The sequence below is a fragment of the Epinephelus moara genome, chromosome 18 (assembly GCF_006386435.1).
Source record: "Epinephelus moara isolate mb chromosome 18, YSFRI_EMoa_1.0, whole genome shotgun sequence".
Taxonomy (NCBI): domain Eukaryota; kingdom Metazoa; phylum Chordata; class Actinopteri; order Perciformes; family Serranidae; genus Epinephelus; species Epinephelus moara.
This window is the reverse complement of record NC_065523.1, coordinates 25,994,157-26,017,225: the sequence shown is the minus strand read 5'-3', so window position 1 is coordinate 26,017,225 and position 23,069 is coordinate 25,994,157. Positions and strand designations below refer to the sequence as shown.

The following is a 23,069-nucleotide window of genomic DNA, read 5'->3' as shown; positions in this document are numbered from 1 at the left end:
TCCCCTGTAAGTTCAACAATTAACAGATACGATTTAAAGTTTTGAACAGGTGTTTATTCACTGATAAATCCATGAGCATATCAACACTGTTCAGACATAACATGCACCATGATAGCTTGACTGAACATAGTCATCACCATTATCATCTCCATGATTTTCCAAACTCCTGACAGGATCAGAAAGAGACGGATGGATAGTTTGTCTAATCTTTTAAAACAGTGTTCATCAGTAACACCTTGTTTTGACGTGCAGGAAAGACATCCAGTTTCTGCATCTTTTTAAAAATGTTGGCATTAAATAAACAAAAAAAGTTCCCTTTTGGTGTTTCATGTGCTCTCACTGGTGCACAGTACAGTCATCTTCACAGTAGAGGGCACTGTAGCACCATTCTCACAGCCCAGAGGTCGCTGCTGCGTTTAGCGAGCCTTCAGCAGGCATCTATCCTGCACTGGTTACAGCCAACACACTCAGGATAAACAGCGACCCGGCACCCAGCTTCAGCAGCCTCAGAATCCGTCAGAGATTCACAGCAGTAGATACACAATGGCTGATTTTCATCAACATAACCCCACGTGTGGTCCCAAAGGGGCAGTACTACTCTGACAGGTAGTCCTGGGACTCCATGGAGGATTGGTGGGACGAGGAATGGATTGAGGATTGGTGGGATGTAGGTGGGTTTTCCAGGCCGGACGACATCAGGGGCAGATATAGATCGTCCATATTGGGCATCACAAGCACTTTCTGTTGAAGGGCGAAGGACAGCAAAACCATATTTGATAATTACGGCAGTGATAAAAAGTTAACTGTTTTTAAATGTTATGGAAAATGGTACTTCTCATACTCATACTTATGTTTCAGTTATTCATCTTATCTTTTTGTACATTCGACCTATTCACTGACTTATGGGGCACCAAATGTTAAAATTTGGTTACAATTTTCTAGCTGATATATTTTAAATATTTAACTTACTTTCCTGTGAGTTTCCTGTGAATTTTTTGAGACAAAAATTCATGTAAAAAAGCACGTTATATATAATTTTTAACTGTAGGCCTATATTTATCTAAGAAAATGTTAAATCTAAACATTAAATGTCAAATCTTAATCTATATGATAAATCTCAATGTTAAATTTAACAATGTTAATTTAACTGTTAAAATGTTAATGTAAATATTGAATGTAAATATCAAATCTTTATGTAAATGTTAACTGTAAATGTTAAATCTAATTCTAAACGTTACATCCAAAGTCAAATTAATCTTAATCTATATGATAAATCTAAATGTTACATCCAAATTTAAATGTTAACTGTAAATGTAAATATTAAATCTCACTGTAAATGTTGAATGTTAACTGTAAATGTTAAATCCAAATGCAAATATTAAATCTAAAACTATGTGAAAATCTAAATGTTAAATTCAAATGTAAATGTTAACTATAAATGTAAATATTAAATCTGTATGTAAATGTTCACTGTAAATGTTAAATCCAAAGTCACATGTTAAATCTAAATATTAGATCTTAATCCATGTGATAAATTTAAATGTTAAATCCAAATTTAAATGTTAAATGTAAATATTACATCTGAATATATGTGATAATTCTAAATGTTAAATCCAAGTTTAAACATTAAATCTAAATGTAAATGTCAAATGTTAATCTAAATGTTGAATGTTGACTGTAAATGTTAAATCTAAATGTTACATGTTAACTCTAATTGTTGAATGTTAACTATAAATGTTTACTCTGGAGATGGAGATAAAGAATGGCCTCCTTGCATATTTTCTACCCATTTAGATTTAAATTTTACATTTAGACTAAATATTTATCATTATTTTCTTAACATATATTTTGTTAACAGTTACATATAACATGTTTTAAATGGATTTCTGCCTCAGATATGAGTAAAATAAGCTTAATATTCAGAGTATATCGGCTAGAAAATTGTAAATCATATCGACTGACCTGGAACTCGCACTGCAGTTTTTTCTCAATCCACTCAGTGACGTGAGTGAAGGTGACCTCCCTCTCCCCGAGCGTGGGTCGCACATGAAGGTCTAACCTGGGAGGCACCTGGAAACTGTACCTGAGAGGAGAGAGACACTGTATGAGAAATAAAGAATCCTTTGAATGTATGGTATGAAATGAGAACACAGTAAACTCAGTACCATATTCTGTCAGTAGGGGGAGGTGGGATGTTGATGGCCAGAGTGCCAGAGAGCTCCAGCACCTCCACGCTGAGCATCAGAGGCATGTTGGACACCTCTGCTATCTTCTTCTTGATGTACTCGTTCTCAGTGGCTTTCTGGAAGTACTTGGACTTTGCTATTTTGTCCACAAATCTCAAGATCTTCCTGCTTGTGCTGCCACCAGTGTGCCTGCAGGAGGGATTAGGACAAGGGCACAAACGCAGTGTAGGACTGTGAATCTAAAAATGACTGCGACTGGGACACAGTATTACTGTCTAAACTGGGAGTACACTGACTGGTTTATATACTTCACATGTCCATGTTCAGAAACTTAAGATTACTACATGGATGCTACTATGTCAACTCCCAAAAATGAGGTCTCTTCACTTCCTGCTCCCCTGTGTTTCCCGCCTGTTTGATTACCTGCACCTGTCCTAATGTGTCACACCTGTGTCTCGTTGTCTCCCCTATTTAGTATCTGTGTTTCCCTTTGTCTGTGCCAGTTTGTCTTGTACTTTGAGTCAGCCTTCCAGCTGTGTCTTTGTTACTTTGTTTGCCTTGTGATATTGACCAACTTTTGGATTTCTGGTTTTTGTCTTTGCTTGAGTGACTGACTTTATTCTGTCCCTGAGTCTGCATTTGAGTCTCTTTTGGTTCAGTGTGATAACTCCTTCCAAGCATTTGGTGAACACACATTGGAACAGGCTAGCGAGTGTCCCCAGGTGTGCGTCATTAACCCTCTGGGAACTGAGGGGGTTTCAGGGTACTGTGATAATTTTGGCACTCATGTTGTACAATTTGAACAAGTGTCAGCAGTATTTTTAAAGTCACGGGACCTTTAGGGAGAATATATTTCTGGATAAAACAACACATAGTGCTCCATCACTGCTGTAAATGATTAATTTAAGAGCTTTTATATTTACTGTACATGACGTTATTTTAAAAAGCTCATTATTTGGCAGTGGACACATTACAAATTGTAAATTATGAGGTTCCTGTCAATATTTTTTCCATGCTTGTAACTCCTGGAGATATTAACCCAAATAAATGATATATTTATCTAAATCCTGCCAAGCTCCACTGGCACAGATTTAATTGAAGAAATCAAATCCAGCAAATCGTGCACGAAGAATTGTGGGTACTTTATACCCACTGAGGATACACACATGCATCCTATAAAATTTTCTGAAAGAAGGACTCAGTCTTTGGTAGAATTTGAAGGATCCTTGACATAGGAACAGTCCTTCGGCATCACAGCATCCTTGAAATTCAGCCATTTAAGGATGGCGCAAGATAACAGCGGCCATATCCAGGATATTTTGGCTTCATGTTTGTACAGCGGGAAGAAGTGGGGACAAGTTATCCATCTTTATGTACAGTCAGATCCAGTACCCTTTTTCACAATGCACATTTTGACTTGGCATAGCAGGAGAAGCACAAGTGGAGTCAGTGTCCATAACAATGCTGCACTGCACTGCCATGAGTGGGGTGCAGTATCGTTAAGGTCGTTAAGTCCACCTGTGCTTGTCCTACTGCATCAAAATGTCTGCAATCAGCAACATTATTATTACTTACACCTCTGTTTGACCAGTCAAGATATCTGCCATGAGAAAGTGGTGCTTTTTGCCCTTGAAACACCTGCTGTTACATCACCAAACAAGCTGCGACCACAAGTGCAACATGCTTCAGAAATTACAGTGCAGTGCAGTTGTGTGACCTACTGTATACTCAGTGTCATATTTGAGCTCTAAAATTGTTAATTTACCCTTCTGCTGCTACAGCTGTGCTCTTATCTCCCAGAGACCCCTGCTGCTCAGAGATGGGGACTTCCTCTTCATCAGACGAGCCTGCGCTGGATGACTCCTCGTCACTATCTGCCAGTATGCACAGCCTGGGCTTAGAGCTGAAAAACACACAAGAGGCACAGCTTAACACAAACTCACTACTGAGCTTTGCAGACTCATTCCTTCTCAAGCACGCTCACATCCACCTCCACATTCTCTCGTTATCTGCTGAGGAATATGAAATGAGGATGTGCCTCACCCTACTTGCTGGGTCTCTAGTATGCTGTGAGCCTCGTCCTCTCCTTCTTTACCCAGTTTACACAGGTTCATCTTCGTCTCCAGGGTCATCTGAAGACAGCCTGTGTACACCACCTCCAGCTCCAGCCACAGGCCTTGGGGATAAAGGGAGGCAGGTAGCAGGTAAGATCAGATCAGATTTCTTAACAAGCCAACATCTCTTGTTGATCTGGCCTGGGACACTGTTGTTGCAGAAGGAACATTAGACCAACAGAGGATAGCTCGGGCATACTATTGCCAGTTAAGCTTAGTCAAGGCCAAGAGGATTGCTAATCTCTTAGGCAGGAGAAAGCTTTGAGGGCGGGTGCGACAACCTGTGTAATGAAACAAATGAGATCACTGCCTAAGCTGACTGCAGGTTTGCGTCTGAGAGGAGAAATCTAGGTAGAGACTGCTGGGTAAACCTTATTTGGTGACTCTTTGGTACAGAGTGGTATAGAAAAGAATCTAGAATCACCGCCTCGGGGTTGTTTGCCTCTGCCAACCAGTAAAGTGCAGTTTACATCTATACCTGTTCGGACTTACTTGCTGCATTAAACTTACTAAGATCAACTGTGACTCATTGAGTTTATACTGTAATTTATCAAAATGAAGACTGACCAAGGGTACAAGTTTTTCCACATCAGCTTCATATATGGATTTTGCTTCAAAGATGATACAAATTCTAAAACACGGATTATTCACAAACATCGTCGACCCAGCAGCACAGACGATCTACCGATCTGCACATTTTCAGGATGGGTGCCAAAGTTTAGTGTCAGACCAGATGTCTCCCCTTCTGTTCCTGAGTTATGGTGTTGAATAATGGCCAGAAAAGAGTTTTATGCATAACATTATGATGTCACAGTGAAGTTGACCTTTGACCTTTTGGATATAAAATGCCATCCTTCCATCTTTTTATCCTGTTAGACATTTATGTTAAATTCTGTCATAATTAGTGTATGAATTCTTGAGTTATGGCCAAAAACGTGTGTGACCTTTGACCTAGGTCACTGGGTCTGCCCACTACACCGAGTTCAAGCTGACTGATTGGTCTCGTATTGTTACATGAAATAGCGGTTTCTCATTTCAAATAAAAACCAACCAATGTGTGCCGTGGGTGGACGTGATAAGCCAATCGGTGTCACGGGCAGGACTGACACCGTCGTCTAGTTGTTGTCGAGTGGTGCGCCGGAACCAATGAGGAGTGTTAACAACAATGGCGAGTGCTGGAGACAAGATAGATGCGGCCATCGATGTGTTTTGAATACTGCCCGACGTGTAGTTTGTTTTCACTTCGCTCCACTCCACTCTTAAAACGTCGAAAAAACCAGTACGTTCAATGCGGCCTCATTCCAAAGTTGTCGAATGTTGGCGCTTGGGCAGTGACTTCTCTGTCAGACACTGATGACAAAAGCTGTCCTTTCACGTCGGCATTATACAAGGCCGGGCACTGTCAGTGTGTAACGGTGCCTGACAGCATCAGGGGGAAACATGGTGTTTGGTGGGTAGGATGGGTCCAACAATTACCAACTTTCACCCAGGAGGCCGGTGTTTACTTCCTGTATGAATATGAAGCCAAATCCTGTTATTTTGTTAAGCCTGACCACGTACTTTTGTTGCCTAAACCCAACCATGTGCATGTATTGGATAAACGTAACTATGTGCGTTTGTTTTTGAAGGAAATAAACATCAATTCGTGGTGTTGTACCGATGTAGTACATTTATTTTGAAAGAGACTGTATGCAAACTGTTCTACGGTGTACCAGAACATCAACAACAGATGCACCCAGGATATCCTGGACGTCATATGTAGACATGGAAAGTCCACGACTAAGCGGCGATATGTAATGAGGTCGGAGTGACCCGAAAACACAATGCCTCTGACCATAGCTGTCGTCGGCACAGAGGCATAAAATCAAGACTAAGAGTTCACAGCCAAACTCGTGGATCAGTGGGACTTTACTCAGGCACAGATCAAGAGCTTGTATAGATGAGTACTTTTTCAATGCAACATATATGAGAGTAAATACACACAACTGTACCTCTGCGGTCCAGCGTAGGTTTGGATGTGCTGAGAACTTGAGGTAGACAAGTGCCCATGTCGAGATCTGCCAGAGTCAGCTCATTCATGAAGTACGGCAACTTGTAATGAGACAAACAGCAGTTTTAATTAGTTAACATGCTGCGTTTATGTCAGACATAAAATTCCAACTTGAATCTATGCAAAACAGATAGAGAGGCTCCACGGGGAAAGATAATTACTTCAAACAAATGAGCGCGCAGAGGAAACCTGCAGTGTGTACCAGTGTGTGTGTGTGTGTGTGAGTGTATGTGTGAAGGACAGAGGAGCAAGATAGTAAAAAAAAAAAGGATGGTGTGTGTCAAAGAGGAGAGCAGGAAATGAGTAATGAGATGCTGCAGCGCCATCAGTGCTCCGCTACTCACTCCCACCTCCTGCCGTTGGAACCAGAGCAAGTGCGTTATCAGCAGACTGACTCTCTCTCACACGCACATACACACACATACACACACACACAGGAAAGAGAGCTGCTGCGCTGAATTTTCCATCATGACATCTTTTGACCTTGTGCACAAACCAGAGCTGATATTCAGGTCGTATCATCGAGCGACACAGTTCGCAGAGCTCCAACCTACAGTACACTCACTGTTGCCTCACTGTGTCATTAGTCAGTGTGACACTGATGACGGTGTGAATATGAAGATGAATGTGAATATAAACACGAACAGTTCGCAATCATTCTGTCGTCCAAGGACTTCGGACTAATCTTGTAAAAATAAATCACCCTCCTCATCCACCCTCACCTTGATCTTGCTTAGTTTCTTCTGGATCTTGTGCGCCACCTGATCGGTCCAGTACTTCTCCCGCAGAAAGTCCCAGAAGATCCGTCCCACCAGGGAGTTCACCCAGGTGGGCTGGCTCTCTGCAGAGCATCCCTCTGCCCCTGAACCAGCACTGGACTCAGCTGCAGCTTGACCTCCAGATCCATGCTCTTCAGTGTGAATCTACAGGGAATAACAGAGAGATAAGACCCTGGAGGACATTAATGTTTGCACAAGCATTTTGCAGAGGTCACATGACCTGATAAGACCAAGATGTACTTATAAATTTTTGCCTTTTATATGGTTATCTATCCTCACACCCCAATTATGCTGATTCTCTAAACATCAGGACAGACTGTCTCTACGTGGGGTGCCAATACCAAATCACCCGTGCCAGGTCAAGCAGCTCAGTCAGTTCCTATAAATATCTTTCCACCCAGGTGATACTTGATATTTCTGCACATTGACATTTGGTCAAGTCAGCAGGGTTGCGTTTGGCTGAGCCAGCATCCTACACACGGCTGGCCTGAGCACTTAGCAGAACAGTGGAACAGTAGCTGATATTGACCAGCTCCGATCAATGGGAGTCATGTAGAGTATTAGCATGACATGCAGAGGGTAAGTAGAGCAAAGGTCTGAAATCTGCTCACGCTGTAAATTATAACTGTACAAGCTCCAGCACTGTGATGCTAGACCTGATACTACACCTACAAGCTAAATAAAAGTGTTGCTCAGTGACCTTCTTGTGGGTTGTGGGGCTGCCCTTGTCACTGTGGCAGGGGCTGGGAGTGGGATTGCAGCTCTGCGAGCCGATCAGTTGAGTCATGTAGGTGCTGTACTCCAGCAGCGATCTTGTTTTTGTAGCTCCCGGCAAGTCGTGCAGCTCCTCTGTGCTTTCTTTAGCAGCGTCTGCACCACATGGTGGTTCTGAGTGACGGAGGAAAGGCAGACACAAAGCGAGTGAGCTGAAGGAGCGGGTAAATATATCTCAGAGTCTGCATGAGCATCAGTGTGTGCTGCACTCGATTTAACTGTGTGCATGTTTTAACAAGGAAATGACGCCACTAAATTGCCCCAAGCCAACATAATTTGGAACATCTTCTTACCTGCATTCTCCTCCCCGCTCACACTGCTCTTGACTGCAGCCCGGGAGACAGAAAGGAAATGCTGGAACCACTCCTCCTTCTCTCTGCCTGTGCGACCAAACAGGTACAGGGTGACAGGAAGCTGATGGTTCGTGACAATGTGTCTCTCTGCCCTTTCTTCCTCCTCCTGCCCTTCAACCAGACTCTCCTCCCCTACCTCCCCCTCAGCTAGAGTGATGCAGATGGGGTACTTCTTGTTCCAGATCCTCTTGCGAGCCAAACCAGGCGGCAACAGAGACACCTGGGATTTAAAGTAACAGAAAGGAAAGATAAAGGAAAAGTATGATTTCCTTTTCTACAGGAGATGCTGGCAGGCAGAAATCGTGTTGACAGTTCCGCCATTGCCAAAGCGATCCCCACATCGATTAGATAGTGTGTTAGCTTTATTCTATCAGCCTAGTGGAAGCTGCTGCAGCCTGCCTCAATATGCTCCTGGGACAGTAGCCGGGTCAAGTTTATTCAGAGCGTCATCACCTCAGTTGTAATCCTTCTGCTCTTCCATTTCCGTGTTAAATGACAATGTGGGTGCTGAGAGATGAGAGGTCAGGCAAGAGGTCACCTTCTCTTCTACGCCCCTCTGAGGGACATGTCTGTTACCCTGGGCCCCAGAAATAAGAATATGTTATATATAACACACTGACCTTACAGTTTGCCAGCTGGTACGTGCGTGAACGCAAGAACACGGCCTCGTGGTGCGCCTCATCGAATGCCGCCCATCGGGGGATGTTGGCACGTGGGTATGCCAGGCGCAGCCAGTTTCCCTCCAGGGTGGCATAGACAGAGTGTGTGACAGAGGGGTGGAAAGTCTCTGGGTCGTAGCTGTGTGTCTCATTCATCCAGCCCTAGAAGAAAATAATGAGTGTTTAACCTAGTAATCAGCCACAAAGCACCTCAAACTCTCCTTTCTGAATTGATATTAAAAAGAGATTAGGATTTATAAGATTTAGACTGCCTAATATCTGTTATGACCACGTGCCTGGACTAGGAGTCCTTCAGTGTTCATTGTTCAGAAGGATTTTACTGGGAGCCAAATAATCCACAGAGGACTCTTCCTCTCCAAAACAAACCCTCTGATTTAAACCAGTAAAAACACTGAATAAAGCAGTTTCACGTTACAAATCAGTGTTTCTCTGACACTATTTGGCTCACTGCACTCAGGCTGCTAGCCCAGCACCTTCTAATGTGTGCTCACCTTTTTCCTCCACTAATTTAAGATCCAGACGTTCAGGAGGTTCTTACCAGGAGCCAAATTACCACAGAGGTCTCTTCCTCTCCAAAACAAACAGATCCAGTGATTTAAACAATATATAAAACAGTTTAACGTTACAAATCTGTTTTTCCATCGTTATCCTGGAGGGGCTTTTAACTACATTCATTCCTTCATTCATTTCTGTAACCACTTGTCCTGTTGTGGGTTGTGGGGGGGCTGGAGCCTATCCCAGCTGAAGGTGGGTGAGACAGACCCTGGACAGATCGCCAGACTTTCACACAACCATTCACACTCACATTCACACCTACAGACAATTTACAATCACCAATTAACCTAGCATGTGTTTGGACTGTGGAAGGAAGCCGGAGTACCCGGACAAAAAAACACGCTGACATTGGGAGAGCATGCAGGCTCCGCACGGATGAGCCTGGGTTCGAACTGTGAGACAATAATGCTAAACACTGCACCACCCACTTTTAACTACAATGGTGCAAAAATGTTAGTGTTTGTGTTTGGTTTGTCCATTCTGGGCTACTGTAGAAACATGGTGGTGCAACATGACGGACTCTGTTGGTGTCCTTCACTGACTTAAGTGTTGATACATCAGGGAATATGTAAACCTAGCAAAAACTCTACTCAGGCCAATTAAATTCCCAGTATGTGGTGCAAACTGCAACAATACAGCTCAGCAGGAGGGGAAACACGAGACACTCCAGAAAACATCTGTCTCATTCAACACTGTCGATGAGTCTTTGAAATAGCCCACAGCCTGCTGTTAGAAGCTCCTCTATCCTCGTAGAATTCACCTTATATGAACCTGCTGACTCTGCGTTTATTGAGGCAGACGGCCCGACTCTCAGCAGAGCTGTCAAGTGTTGTGAGAAAGCTATTATCAAAATAACCTGCTCTTAAGATGCTGAACCGGCTGTGCCCGAGGGCAGTTTTCTATACAGTAATTACCTCAGAAGTAATTCATTAAGCACCATTGACAGCACTGTCTTTAGTTATCTAACACCTAAAACAGCTGCTGTTGTTCCTCTATGCTACATTCAAATGTGTAATATATTAAAAGGAAACAGAAGCTTGGATAAAAGTAAAAGTATTTTACTCATATATTACCTCGAGGATTTCTTGATCTGCGAGCCCTCCATCCAGTAGATCCATACTCAGGGGTCTGGATTTCCGAGATCCCTTGTTGCCTCTGGCTGATGAGCGTCGTGGGGCAAACATGAACACTACCACCAGGCCCAAAATAAAGCCACATGCAACCCCCACGGACAGACCTGTCACATAGGAGGGCAGGGGCAACACAAAGAAACCATAAGCTAGAAGACCCACAGGGAAGAGCCAGTGAAGAGGCAGCGATGAGCCCGGCACTGTGACTCGAGACTGGGTGTAAGTTCTGTGATGTGTCCCTTTGGATCCATTCTGGAGCTCCACCACCTGGATCATATCTCCGTAAGTGCGGATTTCTAAATGGCTGTCACTGCGCTCTGGGGAGGCAGAGGGTTTTGTTAAGGAGCCTCTTTGGAGTCTTCTCAGCGTTGTGTCACAAACACCTCTGTGCTCAACGTCAGCTCTCCTCCGGCACTTAAGGTCCGCATCGTCACTAGCGCAATCTCTTCCACAGCTGCCTTGAGAGGACGGCGAGTCTCCGGCACCAGAAGCCCTACCCTGCTTTGGGCTGCCGGAGCTTTCGTCCCCCATGATCTTACTCAGCATGCTCAGAGGATCCTGCATGGCTTCGGAGAATTTCCTCCGTGTATCCTCCAGCTCAGCGATCAGTGAGCTGCCCCGGGGCTCAGCGGCAGGCACGCATGAAAGAGATGATTCCCAGTCATCATCTTCAATCAGCCCTCCTGCTTCAGGCCTAGCCTCTGGGATTTTTGGATGGGTAAGCTGCTTCCAAGGATGCAAATGCAGCTTAGAATCTGACTTGGAGAGGTTGACCTCTGGCTCGACCCGGCGGGAAATCTCGGTGCTCAGAGACTTGACCAAGCTGAGGAGAGGTTTGCCTCGCAGGGAGCTGCTCTCCCTCGGCTCCAGATCCGTGGAGGAAGATTTGACCAGGTTGGTGGTGATGAGCAGATCTGCTGATGATGCTGATAGATCAGCTAAAGAGCCCGGGGATGAGGGGGAGTGAGGCAGCAAGGAGGGCTGGGAGCCGTGGCCTAGGCTCAGGTCCAAATCCATCCCCAGGCTGAGAACAGGCTGGCTCATCCTGTCTTGTGTTTTGTCTTTGGAAAACACCACAGTGGGACCTTCATCGTGGCCGTCCAGGCTGAAGATGAGCTTGCTCTCTTCCATGCTGGAGCTACTGTGAGAACGTGGTTGATCAAATTAAGTCCCCGAGGACATGAAGCATGGTGCTACTTGCATGTAGACTTGTAACATCCTCCTCGGGTATCTTATAATCCATCATGATGGGTGCTGGAAATGTGGTGAGAAACAAAAGAAATATATCAAAATGTGGTTATTTGAACAGCTGATAGCAACATCATTATTTTTAAAGGCACAAAAAATTGAAAGAGTGATTCCAGAGAGAAGCAGACAGAGGGGTCTACAGTCTGTGTTTGAAGGATATATCCAGGATGTCAAACTGACTCAGCAGCAACAACAGATTAAAAAGACAAAGATAGTTAGAAGCTAAAGCCGAACTATAGGCTACAGATCACAGTGTAAAAGTGAACCACCACATCACTGCTGATCGCCACACAAGACAATGAATATAAAGAGAAACTTTGCTGATATTGAACCAGCTGTGTGGCATCACAGTGTGTACAGATGAACGGTGTTATCTTCAGTAGCTAGCTAGCTAACCCTACACTTTCAGGGTTTGATTTTGGTTTTGGAACAGGGAAGAAATGTATATCTTTTTCCAACCTCTCCAGGTAACAAGTATCATTAATACACAACATGCCCCAGGCACAACATTTAGCTCCAAATCCACAAAACCAGCCTGAAAATGAAGGAAATCTGTAACGATTGCATTAGAGTCAATGGAGCACAGTTGTGTTGTTGTCTGACCCTGGTCTGAGCCGGCCTGATGTTACGTTATGATTGGCCTGTCTGCGTCCCGGGATGGGACTTAGCGAAGGGTCAGTTCAACGTAACATGTGATGAGTGACTGATATACAAACGGTCATTTAGGGGGTGAAGTATTCCTTTAACATTCATTCTCTGCTACTTGTTCAGCTGCTGCTCTGACCTTCCTGTTTCCGTCCTTTCCGTTTGTTTTCAAATTTTCTCTCCCCTTTCACCTCCCAACCTTTCTCTTAAATCTCCTCTGTACTTTTTCCTCTGTCCTTTTTTGCTGCTCCTCTGTAGGGATGCAGGGAACTTTGTGTTTCACCCTGTGTGTGCTGTTAATTCACATAAAGTCTGAGATAAGGAAGAAGTGGATGAGTGCTTTGTTTCTGGAATCATCATAAGGAGTCATTAAGAGCAGAGACTTTAATCCCACAGTCAGGGCTAATCCCAAATAAGATGCAGTGATCCAATCCATTATCCTTGATTGTGCCTAATTGACACATTTGTTTTTTCCAAGGGGCATTAAGGATGCTGGGCACAATACTGGACTTCACCTTCTCCTTCTCATGTCATTTGAAATATGTGCACAAGTTTTCTTCTCATGTGTTACACTGCCTGTCACTCACTTACATCCTCAGACAAGATTGTTCCAGATGGTTCAGGGATTCAAAACAGCAACTCTTCAATCACAAGCTCACGTCTCTGATCTCACGGCTGCCTCAGGTTTGATTTAAGTGAAACACACGGAAGACAACTTCATCTGTGCCAGCATCTGTTTGTGTGGATGATAAAAGTGAGCACATCTGATGCTGAGACAACAAATGATGCACAATATGCATACACATGCTCTCACACAGTCTAGTTGTCTTCATTCAGGTCATAAATAATCTGTAATGACTCAAAATAAGAGCCGAGTTACAATAAGTAAGCTTCTGCATGTCATGAATGTAACCGGGAAAACAAGCTTCTTTTTTATTCAACCACACCCTAACCGCTGGTCGTTATGCCTTTGAAAGCACAACAATTAGACGCTCCCTCTGGAAATAGGGGCGCGCGGATCTATAACAAGTCCTTCACAGCTTGTTTCCATGTGGCAATCACTGACATGTATCACAGCAGGCAGGCTGCACAGCCCCAAATATCAGAGCGCCAACAGCTTCGCTCCAATCCAGACGGAGAGTGGATTAACTGTAATCCTCCATATTAAAGAGGCTTTTATGACAGGAAATTAAGACACTTGGGACATGAATTCAATCTGATGAATGAGCAATCACTGTGGCTTTCAATTTCAGATACATCTGCAGATACATTGTCATTCACTTGTGCAAGCTGTCAGCCACACACACACACACACACACACACACACACACACACACACACACACACACACACACGCACATAATGCGGTATCACATGTAATCACAAGATGGCTTTATGAGCAGTGGTGGCGCCAAGGGGTGGCCAGGAGGAGCCAGGGGGGGCCATGTTTACCCTGAAACTGTTGCTGCCGCCCCCACCAGCCCCCCCAACAAAAATAACTGGAGGCCTCTCTATGGTTTTTAAACTTGAGTAGGCTTGTTCCCAATAGAGGTTTTGTTCCTTACAGTAAAACATTATAATTAAAGCCGTATCTTTGTGTTTTAATGGAAGAGGACAGCTTGCCTATTTGATTTAAAAGCCCTGACACACCAAGTCAACGATCAGCTGAAGGTCAATGTCAGGCCATTGGTGTGCGTCTGTCACAATCATCGGTGCAGTGTGTCCTGCACTGTTGCCCCTCACTGATCCCCATCAGCTTTTATTTTACCAGTATAGCATGTTGAATCAATGGCGGAGCCCGGCAGTGAATGAAATCACTCTGATTGGCAGTTCAGCTCAGCACACAAGAAGAGAAACAGAAGTGAGGAAAGTAAACAAACAGCTAAAGTTAAGAGGGAGTGAGACCGACACAAACTTGTTACATAAGATAAGATTATTTTTCTTTATCCAGTGAGCTTTTTAGCCAAAACATTTCCTGATGGTTTGTGTTATTGTTCACTGGCGCACTGTAAACATGCTTTGCTCTTTCAACACTGGATTGTGTTGTTAATATGCTAACTGGCTAGCGTCAAGACAATCTTCCGGTTTCTCTTTTAAATGACCATTACAGACAACCACCGCCTGCTAGTGTGGAGAGTTATTTCCTCTCACACAGTCGCAGAACACACATGCTTGTTGGCCATTAGCTGTAGTCTTTACAGTGTGTTCTTGTGCAACTTTTTGGCCAAGACACAACAACGTCAGGCAACAAAGCAGGGGGCATTCGTCACCATTAGTTCTCTGAAGTCAGTTTGGTTTGTCTGGGCCTTATGACCCTGATTAGACAGAGCAAGTTTAAGCAGCCTGGGGCGACTTTTTGTAATTGATTTTAACCGTTTTATTCACTGCTTTTGCCATGCTGAGCGCCTGTTATTTTTCCCTGAAGCGCCCTAAACGCCTCAAGTTCACAAACACTTCAACAGAAGCAGAAAAGCGCTCAATGTTATAGTGTTTTTTCCCATTGTCCAGTCAGATGAATTGTGGTGATGACTATGACACCAAATGGTAACTTGCGTAGAGTGTTATGCTAACATTAGGTCACTTTCATCATCGCCCTACAAGGCAAGCTGCAACACATATCTGAACATACTGCAGCCTCATCTACTTTGTAATGTTTTACCAACTGTAATTAGGCCCACTGATTGACAGCAGATTGCCAAACTGTCCCAGACTCATCCGAATATAAGCCTCGAATCAGCCATCATCCAGGTGAAGCTCCTGGACCAGCTTGTGGGGCCCAAGTGCCCTCAGTCTGCCCATTGTATTTGAAGATTTTAAGGTACAGATCTGTGAATTTGCTTCACAGCAAAATGACAGTTAAGCTAAGGACAGATGGCTGTCTAGCAACAATTAAAAATGACGCAGAAGCTGTAACAAGCACTCTGTCTGACTGGGCCAGCTTCAATAAAAAAGGCAGTGCGGTGCACCATTTGTTCTGCAACCTGCATAACCTGCTCTGTCTGATCGGAGCCTAACAACACATGTATATACAGATATCAAACACATTAAAACAGGAATGTTGTGGAACTAAAAATATTAACTGTATCTGTGTTAGTCTTTGCACATCAGATAACGAGTAACATTAACAGTGAAATAAGAAACCAGAGTATATCAGTATGTGATTCCTTAACTCTCATTCTGACTTAGTTTCAACCTATCTATACTACAACAGCATAAGCGAATTCCTTTTATTCAGTAACAGCTTTTGGTGAGCCAGATTTCTCACACAACAGGATGTGATAGTGTTGTCACGAACTAATATTCCTGCCATTTAGACCAGAGAGAAATTTAACATTTCTGACCTTGATTAAACCAATTTCCAAGGCTACAGAGAGTCATTTGTTACCATGTTGCTCGCGTAATTTAACTTTCTCATTGCCTTCCCCCCTTATCTCTTCCCTTCTCTGCACACTGCTCATAATGAGAGATGTTAATTTTTAGCACCAACCTGCTACGCTGTTTGTCAAATCTAATTAACCAAAAGTGCTGCTCCGCCAGTGCTTAAGTTGCTCCAGACAGCCCTGCATTACCCTAATCAATTTCTGCTTCTGAGTCAATTTGGATCAGTTCGTGCTGACAGGGAGAGGAAAACCTTTGCTGCTCTGTGGAATACGAAGTCAGCAGGGATTTGGCAGCTTTCCAGACAAGAGTGTGGATGGACTCCTGCAGGAAGGAAGAAAAAACATTGGAGGACTGGAGCCTGGAACCCCAGTTTTTGGTTTGTCCCTTGAGGGTGGAAAGTGGAGCAGTTTTAGCTATTTTATAATTAGTAAAGGAAGATTTCCTTAAAAGTAGTAAAATGTCAAAGACCGAAAGGCATGTAAAAACTCTTTGATGCTCCTAATTGAAGTGAATTGCATTATACTTAAAGGACAACTTCAGTATTTTCAACCTGGGCCCTATTTTCCCATGTGTCTTTGTGACTAATGGCAACAGCGATTTTTTAAATATGTCTAGCATTAAGCAAGAGGGCTGCTGTTGGCAGCTGCTAAACAAGCTGCAACGTAATCCCCGTGGGCAATTGTGCACCGTCAATTTACATCCACTAAAAGTGCCGCTGACAGGCTCCGATTGTTATTATAAATATCTGACAACTTATGGAGAGGACCCCTGGAGAGAAAGACCCTTTCGTTAAAAAGTAAGATCCTTTCTGTTATGCCAGAAAAAGTCCCAAAACTGCTTTTGCTAAACACACCAGACTCCATTTAAATAAACAGTCATTTTAGTGTGTATAGAGCCAGCATATTTTTACATCTAACTGGGTGAATGGAGGGTTTATTTCAACCAAACCAGAGTTGGTGACTGTTGGAGCAATGAAAAGACATACCAAGATGGCTTTTGTAAACTTCACTTTGCTTTTGTTTACTTTGAATAAAGTGTGTTTTATAAGAATAAAATTACCGTTTATTTAAACGGAGTCCGGTGGATTTGATGATAGCGATTTTGATGCTATTTCTGGTTAAACAAAAAGGATCTGACTCTTTAACAAAAATGTCTCTAATAACAATCAGAGCCTGTCAGTGGCAAAGACACACACGTTAAGTCAAGAAACTTTAACCCTGCACAATTAGGGATAACATTGCAGCCTGTTTTTCCGCTGCTGGCTGCAGCAGACAATACTCAATACTCAAAGTCATTGTTCCCTTTAGTCACTCAAACACAAATACATGGGAAAATATGGTTCAAGTTGAAAAATACTATGGTTACCAATAATAAGGACATTATCTACCTGAGAGTTCACATTAGAGCTGCAACTGATGATTATTTTCCTTACTTACTTGCTATTTGCTACTTATTTTCTCTATTAAATGTAAATGTCAAAAGCCAAAGGTGACATCTTTCAATGTCTTTTGTTCAATTCAGGAATAAAAACCCCAAATATTCACTTCCCAATAACATAAAACAAAGAAAATCAGCACATTCTTTCATTTAAAAAGCAGCAATAAAAGCATATTTGGCATTTTTTGTCTAAAAACTGCCTGACACAATTAATGGCTTATCAAAGTAGCTGTCGAATCATTTTTAGTGAATCACTGAACCAATTAAATGACTCAACACTTTAACAGTGAAGCCCCAAGTGACTCCAGACCATGCAGCGTGGAGGAAAACGTTAATGAAGTTCACTGGAGTCTGACATTTCCAAAAACAAAAGGTGGACAAGGTATTGCTGTCTCCAGGCATTTTTGATAACTGGAGGTATCAGAGGACTAATTAAAGCAAAAGCTAGTATGACAAAGCCACTGTCCGTCTCTCCTGTAACATGCAAACTGCTTTCTCTTCGGTGGTCATTAATCAAACACTGTGTATTTGCTGATAATGATGGGACAGGTATATTCAAGAGTCTATCAATTGGTAGGCAGTAGTGAATCACCTTAAATGGATTAAAAGGGAGAGGAAGAAATTACGTGTCTGGCACACAGTCCCACTTCTATCCCTGACGTCTGCATTGGATTGAATCCTGGCAATAAAATCACGTCTTTGTCACCCTGTCCTCCGCTTGGCCTTTCTATCCCACTTAAACTAGGACAATTGGATAAAATAAAGGAGACAGTATTTCTGTTTTCTGTCTGAGTGAGAATTCATGTGGGTGCTGTATGAGGAAATGTGACTGTCTGTGCTGTCCGACACAACACAGCGGGGCAGGAAATTTATTTCAAAGGCTTAATCCTGTCCTCAAACTACCATTTGACCCTGAGGACTGACATACTTGGCGCAGGACTCTGTGTTTGTCTGAGTATCACATGGTCAGTGTTAGTAAAGCTGTACTTCATCTCATTAAGCAAATCATTAAGACAATATCTCCTGGGCTAAAAGAGGATGACCGTTAATGGACAATGTGAGCCAAAGCATCACTCAGGCAAATGAGCCCTGTTTGTCCCTTTAAAGGGACAGTTCATACCAAAATAAAAATTGCATATGGTTCCTCTTACCTGTAGTGCTATTTATCGGTCTAGATTGTTTTGGTGTGAGTTGCGGAGAGTTGGAGATATCGGCCGTCGAAATGTCTACCTTCTCTTAAATATAATAAGAACTAGCACTCGGCTTGGCTCAAAGTGCCAAAAAAATACATTTGAAAAACTCAACAGCAATGTCTCTTTACGGATATCATGACCCAGTTATTCAAGATAATCTACAGACCTTTCAACCAACTGCTCCCGCCAACCGTATCACCCCACAGAAAGAAGCATGCATCTACAAGAGGACAAGAGACTTGTGGCAGCACAAGAATGTTGTCAGGCACAGACTGGCCATCAGGTAGTTCAATAATTCCCAGTGGGCCTGAATCATGACCCAGTTAATCCACAGATGCTGTTGTGAACAGTTTCATGTAGGAACTATTTTCTTTCTACTGAAGTACACCCACCAACTGTATCATCACAAGATGTAAACATTAATGGTGTCAGGCACAATCTGGCCATCGGGAAGTTTGGTAATTTTCCTTGTGGGCTGGTCTAGTGAGAGCCGATCCTCATTTCCCAACTCAGGCAATATATTCCCTTTGTTGACACCCTATTTTTAAAAAAAGGGATATAGTCACATACATATCCTTCAGCTAACTTTGCCAAGCCAAATTAGGTGTCAGGTGATCTCTACATTCATTCATCTTTGAATTTTTGCTTTCTGTACACACAAAGATGGAGAAGAAAAATTGAAAAATTAGTTAAATCATTTTACATATTAGCCTAACAAAACAACACAAATTAACAGATTGTATGCTTTTTTGGTAAATAAATTAATAATGTTGTGTCAGTTCAAATTAAGTGTATCAGATTGGGGCTGCTTGACACCAAACTCTGAGGCTCCTTTTTTAGGGTTCCCACACAATTTCTTGGACACAATTTCAAAACATTTTCATGACTATTTAGAGACCAAAAATAAAATTTCCAGAACTATTCACAATGTTTGACACCAACATTGCTCTCTTTCAAAAATGCCATACAATTTAAAAGTAGTCGTGGGACTTAGCATAGGTATGGAAACTTTGGAATTCATGAACCTACACATTTAATGACACTATCACAACATTATTTTTCTCCTGTTCCAACATATCAGATTTAAACTCTGAGCTAGCAGTATGCACTTTTCCTGTGTAGTTTGGTAGAAAGAAAATAGTTCAAACATGAAACTGCTCACAACAAGGTCTGTGGATTTTCTTAAAGAATCAGGTCATACATTGTGAATGGTCCTGCAAATTTTACTTTTGGTCCTTGAAAAGTCATGAAGAAGTTTTGAAATTGTCTCCAAGACAAAGTGTGGGAACCCTGAAAAAGGAGCCTGGGAATTTGCTGTCAAGCAGCCCCAATTTAATACACTAAATGTGAACTGACACAACGTATTTGTCGATCAATGAATCATTAATTTATTTACCAAAAAACCCCCAACATACAGTCTGTTCATTTGTATTGTTTGTGGCAGGCTAATATGTAAAATGATGAGGTTTTCCTCCCCATGTTTGTGTGTACAGAAAGCAAAAATTCAAGGTTGAATTAATGTAGTGATCACCTTATTTGACTTGGCGAAGTTAGTGGAAGGATACAAGTGTGACTACATCCATTTTTTAAATAAGGTGTTAACAGAGGGAATATAATGCCTGGGTTGGGAAAAAAACGACTGGGCCTCACAAGACCCGCCGAATAGGAAAATCACCAAATTCCCAATGGCCATACCGTGCCTGACCCCATTAGTGTTTTCTTGTGGTGGTACAGTTGATGGGTGTAGTTTGGTACAAAGAATATAGTTTATAGGAGCCATCCATGGTGTAAAATGTGTGTAGGTTGCTAATTTGTCCTGTAACGGCCACTGTATTGTTATGGCTGTCTGTCAATACAGGTAGGAACCATTCTTTGAGGGACAGGTGTTGCTAGACGTGGAAGTACACATAGTTCTTTGACTGCAACACCGGGTCACATCAAGTCAGGTGTACGCTGCTCAATGTAATCGTGAAGATTTGTACCTTTGAATTGTTTATGGAGACAGATTCATGAATGTATTGTGCATCAAAGAAGAAGAAGAAGAAGAAGAAGAAGTGGACTCTTTGTTTTCACCTGATGAGTAGCGGTCAGTTTGGTCAGGCAAGTGTGTCATTTAGTAAGTAGCCTGTCTATGCAGCCCCTCAGCGCCTTTAAGTTTAGGCTTAGCCACTAGATAGTTCCCACATGAAACTGCTCACAACAAGGTCTGTGGATTATCTTGAGTAACAGGGTCATGATTTCTGGAAAAAGACATTTCTGTTGAGTTTTTTAAATGTATGTTTCTGGCGTTTTGAGCACCACAAGCTGAGTGCCATTTAGTTCAACTATATTTGAGAGAAGGCAGACGTCTCTACAGCTGATATCTCCAATACTATGCAACTCACACCAAAACAATCTAGCCTGATAAATAACACTATGGCTAAGAGGACAAATATGAGGTTTTGATTTTGGGGTGAACTGCCCCTTTAAACTTTCAAAATTCAAGAGATGCCAAATCCATCCACACAACAGTCTGCTTTTTCTGTCCTTATCTGTAGCATATTTCACAAGTCTCATATTTCAGAATAAAGGCAGCTATTGTGCTGCACTGATTACAGCTACACAGGCGCGTGTTTGCTGTGAATAAACCAGAGCGCTTACCTGAATGTGGCATGTTTGACCAGCCGCTCCGGTGTTATCAGTGGCAGGGGTTTGAGCAGAAATGTGCAGGCTGCAGTGATCAGTGTGGATGCTGCAGAGCGCTGCGCTGCACACGAGGATGCGCACCGTGCACCGTTCGCAGGCGACCAATATTCACTCAACTTTCCTCAGATGTTCGCTGCAAAATCCTCCAAACTCCTTAACAAAAAAAGATCTCATCAAAAATAAAACAGCTCGGCTTTGAGATAAACGCGTCCGCGACGTCGCCACCGTTTGACAGCGCTTCTTCCTCACCGCTTCAGGAGGCGTCAGCCCAATGCAGAATAATGTGATTATTGGGAGTCCTGGCTGCAGACCGGACGAAACTCTAATCCAGATTAGACTCGAGAGGCCAACAGTTGACGGAGCGACTCCTCCTCTCTGCTGCTGCGCTCAGCGTCAAAACACAGACTGAGCTCAACTCTCCCCCCTCTGACACCGCAGTCCTGTACGCAGACTTATGTAATTGCACGACCTGGAAAAATGCAAAGTTACTGCTCAGAAGCCTCTTATTCAAAAGAGAGAAGCCTTCTTTTGATCATTGGTTACAAGATATGGAGAGATATGTATGTTTAATTTGTAAAAGACTGAGAGGAATACATGCAGAGCAGGAGAGGAAAGAGGGGAAACAGCTGGCTTTGCTTTTTAGGATGTGTATGGATCATTGTTGCCCCCTGCTCGTCCCAATCAGGACCAGCAGAGCTGCAGGGAAGCAGTCGTGACACACTCAGGGACGAAATAACCCGACCTTGTACGACCTGACATATAACTGCTGCCTGCACAACATTTTATAGACATGTTATACACATGGACTCCCCAGTAGCACAATAAAATTTTTGCAGCAGTACTTTAAGAGTTCATGCTGAGAGACAGACACTGATGCTGCTGGGTGACAGCTGCAAAGGGATCTTTGGAGTAAATGATACAAAATGTCGTGTTACAATAACCCAAAATACTTTCTCATGAAAGAAAGCGATGTGTCTGCTGCCATCTGCTGGTCAAACTGCAGAAGGAGATGTCAAAGAGCAGCAGGGTGATGCAGTCACCTGCCCTTCATCTGGAGGAGACTGCAAAAAGACTTTTGACTGTCCCATTATTAGGACACAAAGTGCTTGATGATAAAATATATAATAGATGAAATAACTCCTAATGACTGACTGTCTCTGTGAATCATAAAATTCTGCGTTTAGAAGCTAAACTAATCATTATGTTAATCTTGGCAAATAGGTTGAAAATGCTGCAAATATTTATCATATCTCAGACATTAACAACATTTATGGAAAGCAAACTGGTTGTATCATGCTACACGCAAACTACGACTTTAGCAATTGCAATTAATTCCCCTCAGTCAGTATTTCAGTCAGGAACACTTTAGTCAAAGAAAACTTTATTTCCATTTGCAGTGTTATATTTGGCGGTATGGCTCTGTTCTGGGGCCTCTCTGCTTTTCCTCGGCCTACACAGAAGCCCTAATGCAGGGTGCGTGGAAGAGCAGAGAGGTGTGTGCAGTATTATATTTGGCAATATGGCTCTGTTCTGGGGCCCCTCTGCTTTTCCTAGGCCTATGCAGAAACACTAATGCGGGGTGCATGGAAGGGCAGAGAGGTGTGTGCAGTATTATATTTGGCAGTATGGCTCTGTTCTGGGGCCTCTCTGCTTTTCCTAGGCCTATGCAGAAACCCTAATGCAGGGTGCGTGGAAGGGCAGAGAGGTATGTGCAGTATTAAATTTGGCAATATGGCTCTGTTCTGGGGCCCCTCTGCTTTTCCTAGGCCTATGCAGAAACACTAATGCAGGGTGCATGGAAGGGCAGAGAGGTGTGTGCAGTATTATATTTGGCAGTATGGCTCTGTTCTGGGGCCTCT

The 23,069-nt window shown here is 42.9% G+C and overlaps 1 protein-coding gene across 1 annotated transcript; it reads right to left on the bottom strand.

The window, feature by feature from the left end:
• Positions 1-73: 73 nt before the first annotated feature.
• LOC126405412 (testis-expressed protein 2-like) lies at positions 74-21,590 on the bottom strand. The gene is made up of 12 exons (XM_050069140.1): positions 21,166-21,590; positions 10,565-11,875; positions 8,877-9,077; positions 8,197-8,476; positions 7,830-8,017; positions 7,073-7,273; positions 6,292-6,391; positions 4,230-4,362; positions 3,952-4,089; positions 2,166-2,375; positions 1,963-2,083; positions 74-741 (listed from the first exon to the last, which is right to left on the bottom strand). The coding sequence occupies exons 2-12, from the start codon at positions 11,750-11,752 to the stop codon at positions 595-597; spliced, it is 2,907 nt and encodes a 968-aa protein (XP_049925097.1). The 5' UTR covers positions 11,753-11,875; positions 21,166-21,590; the 3' UTR covers positions 74-594.
• Between the last annotated feature and the right edge of the window lie 1,479 nt (positions 21,591-23,069).

Excerpts from the sequence above, each read along its gene's own strand:
- LOC126405412 (XM_050069140.1), bottom strand. The coding sequence starts at position 11,752 with ATGGAAGAGAGCAAGCTCATCTTCAGCCTGGACGGCCACGATGAAGGT. Across the intron at positions 7,274-7,829 it reads GCCCCACAACCCACAAGAAG|ATTCACACTGAAGAGCATGG; the intron begins GTCACTGAGCAA and ends TATTCCCTGTAG. Across the intron at positions 4,363-6,291 it reads ACCTACGCTGGACCGCAGAG|GCCTGTGGCTGGAGCTGGAG; the intron begins GTACAGTTGTGT and ends TTTATCCCCAAG.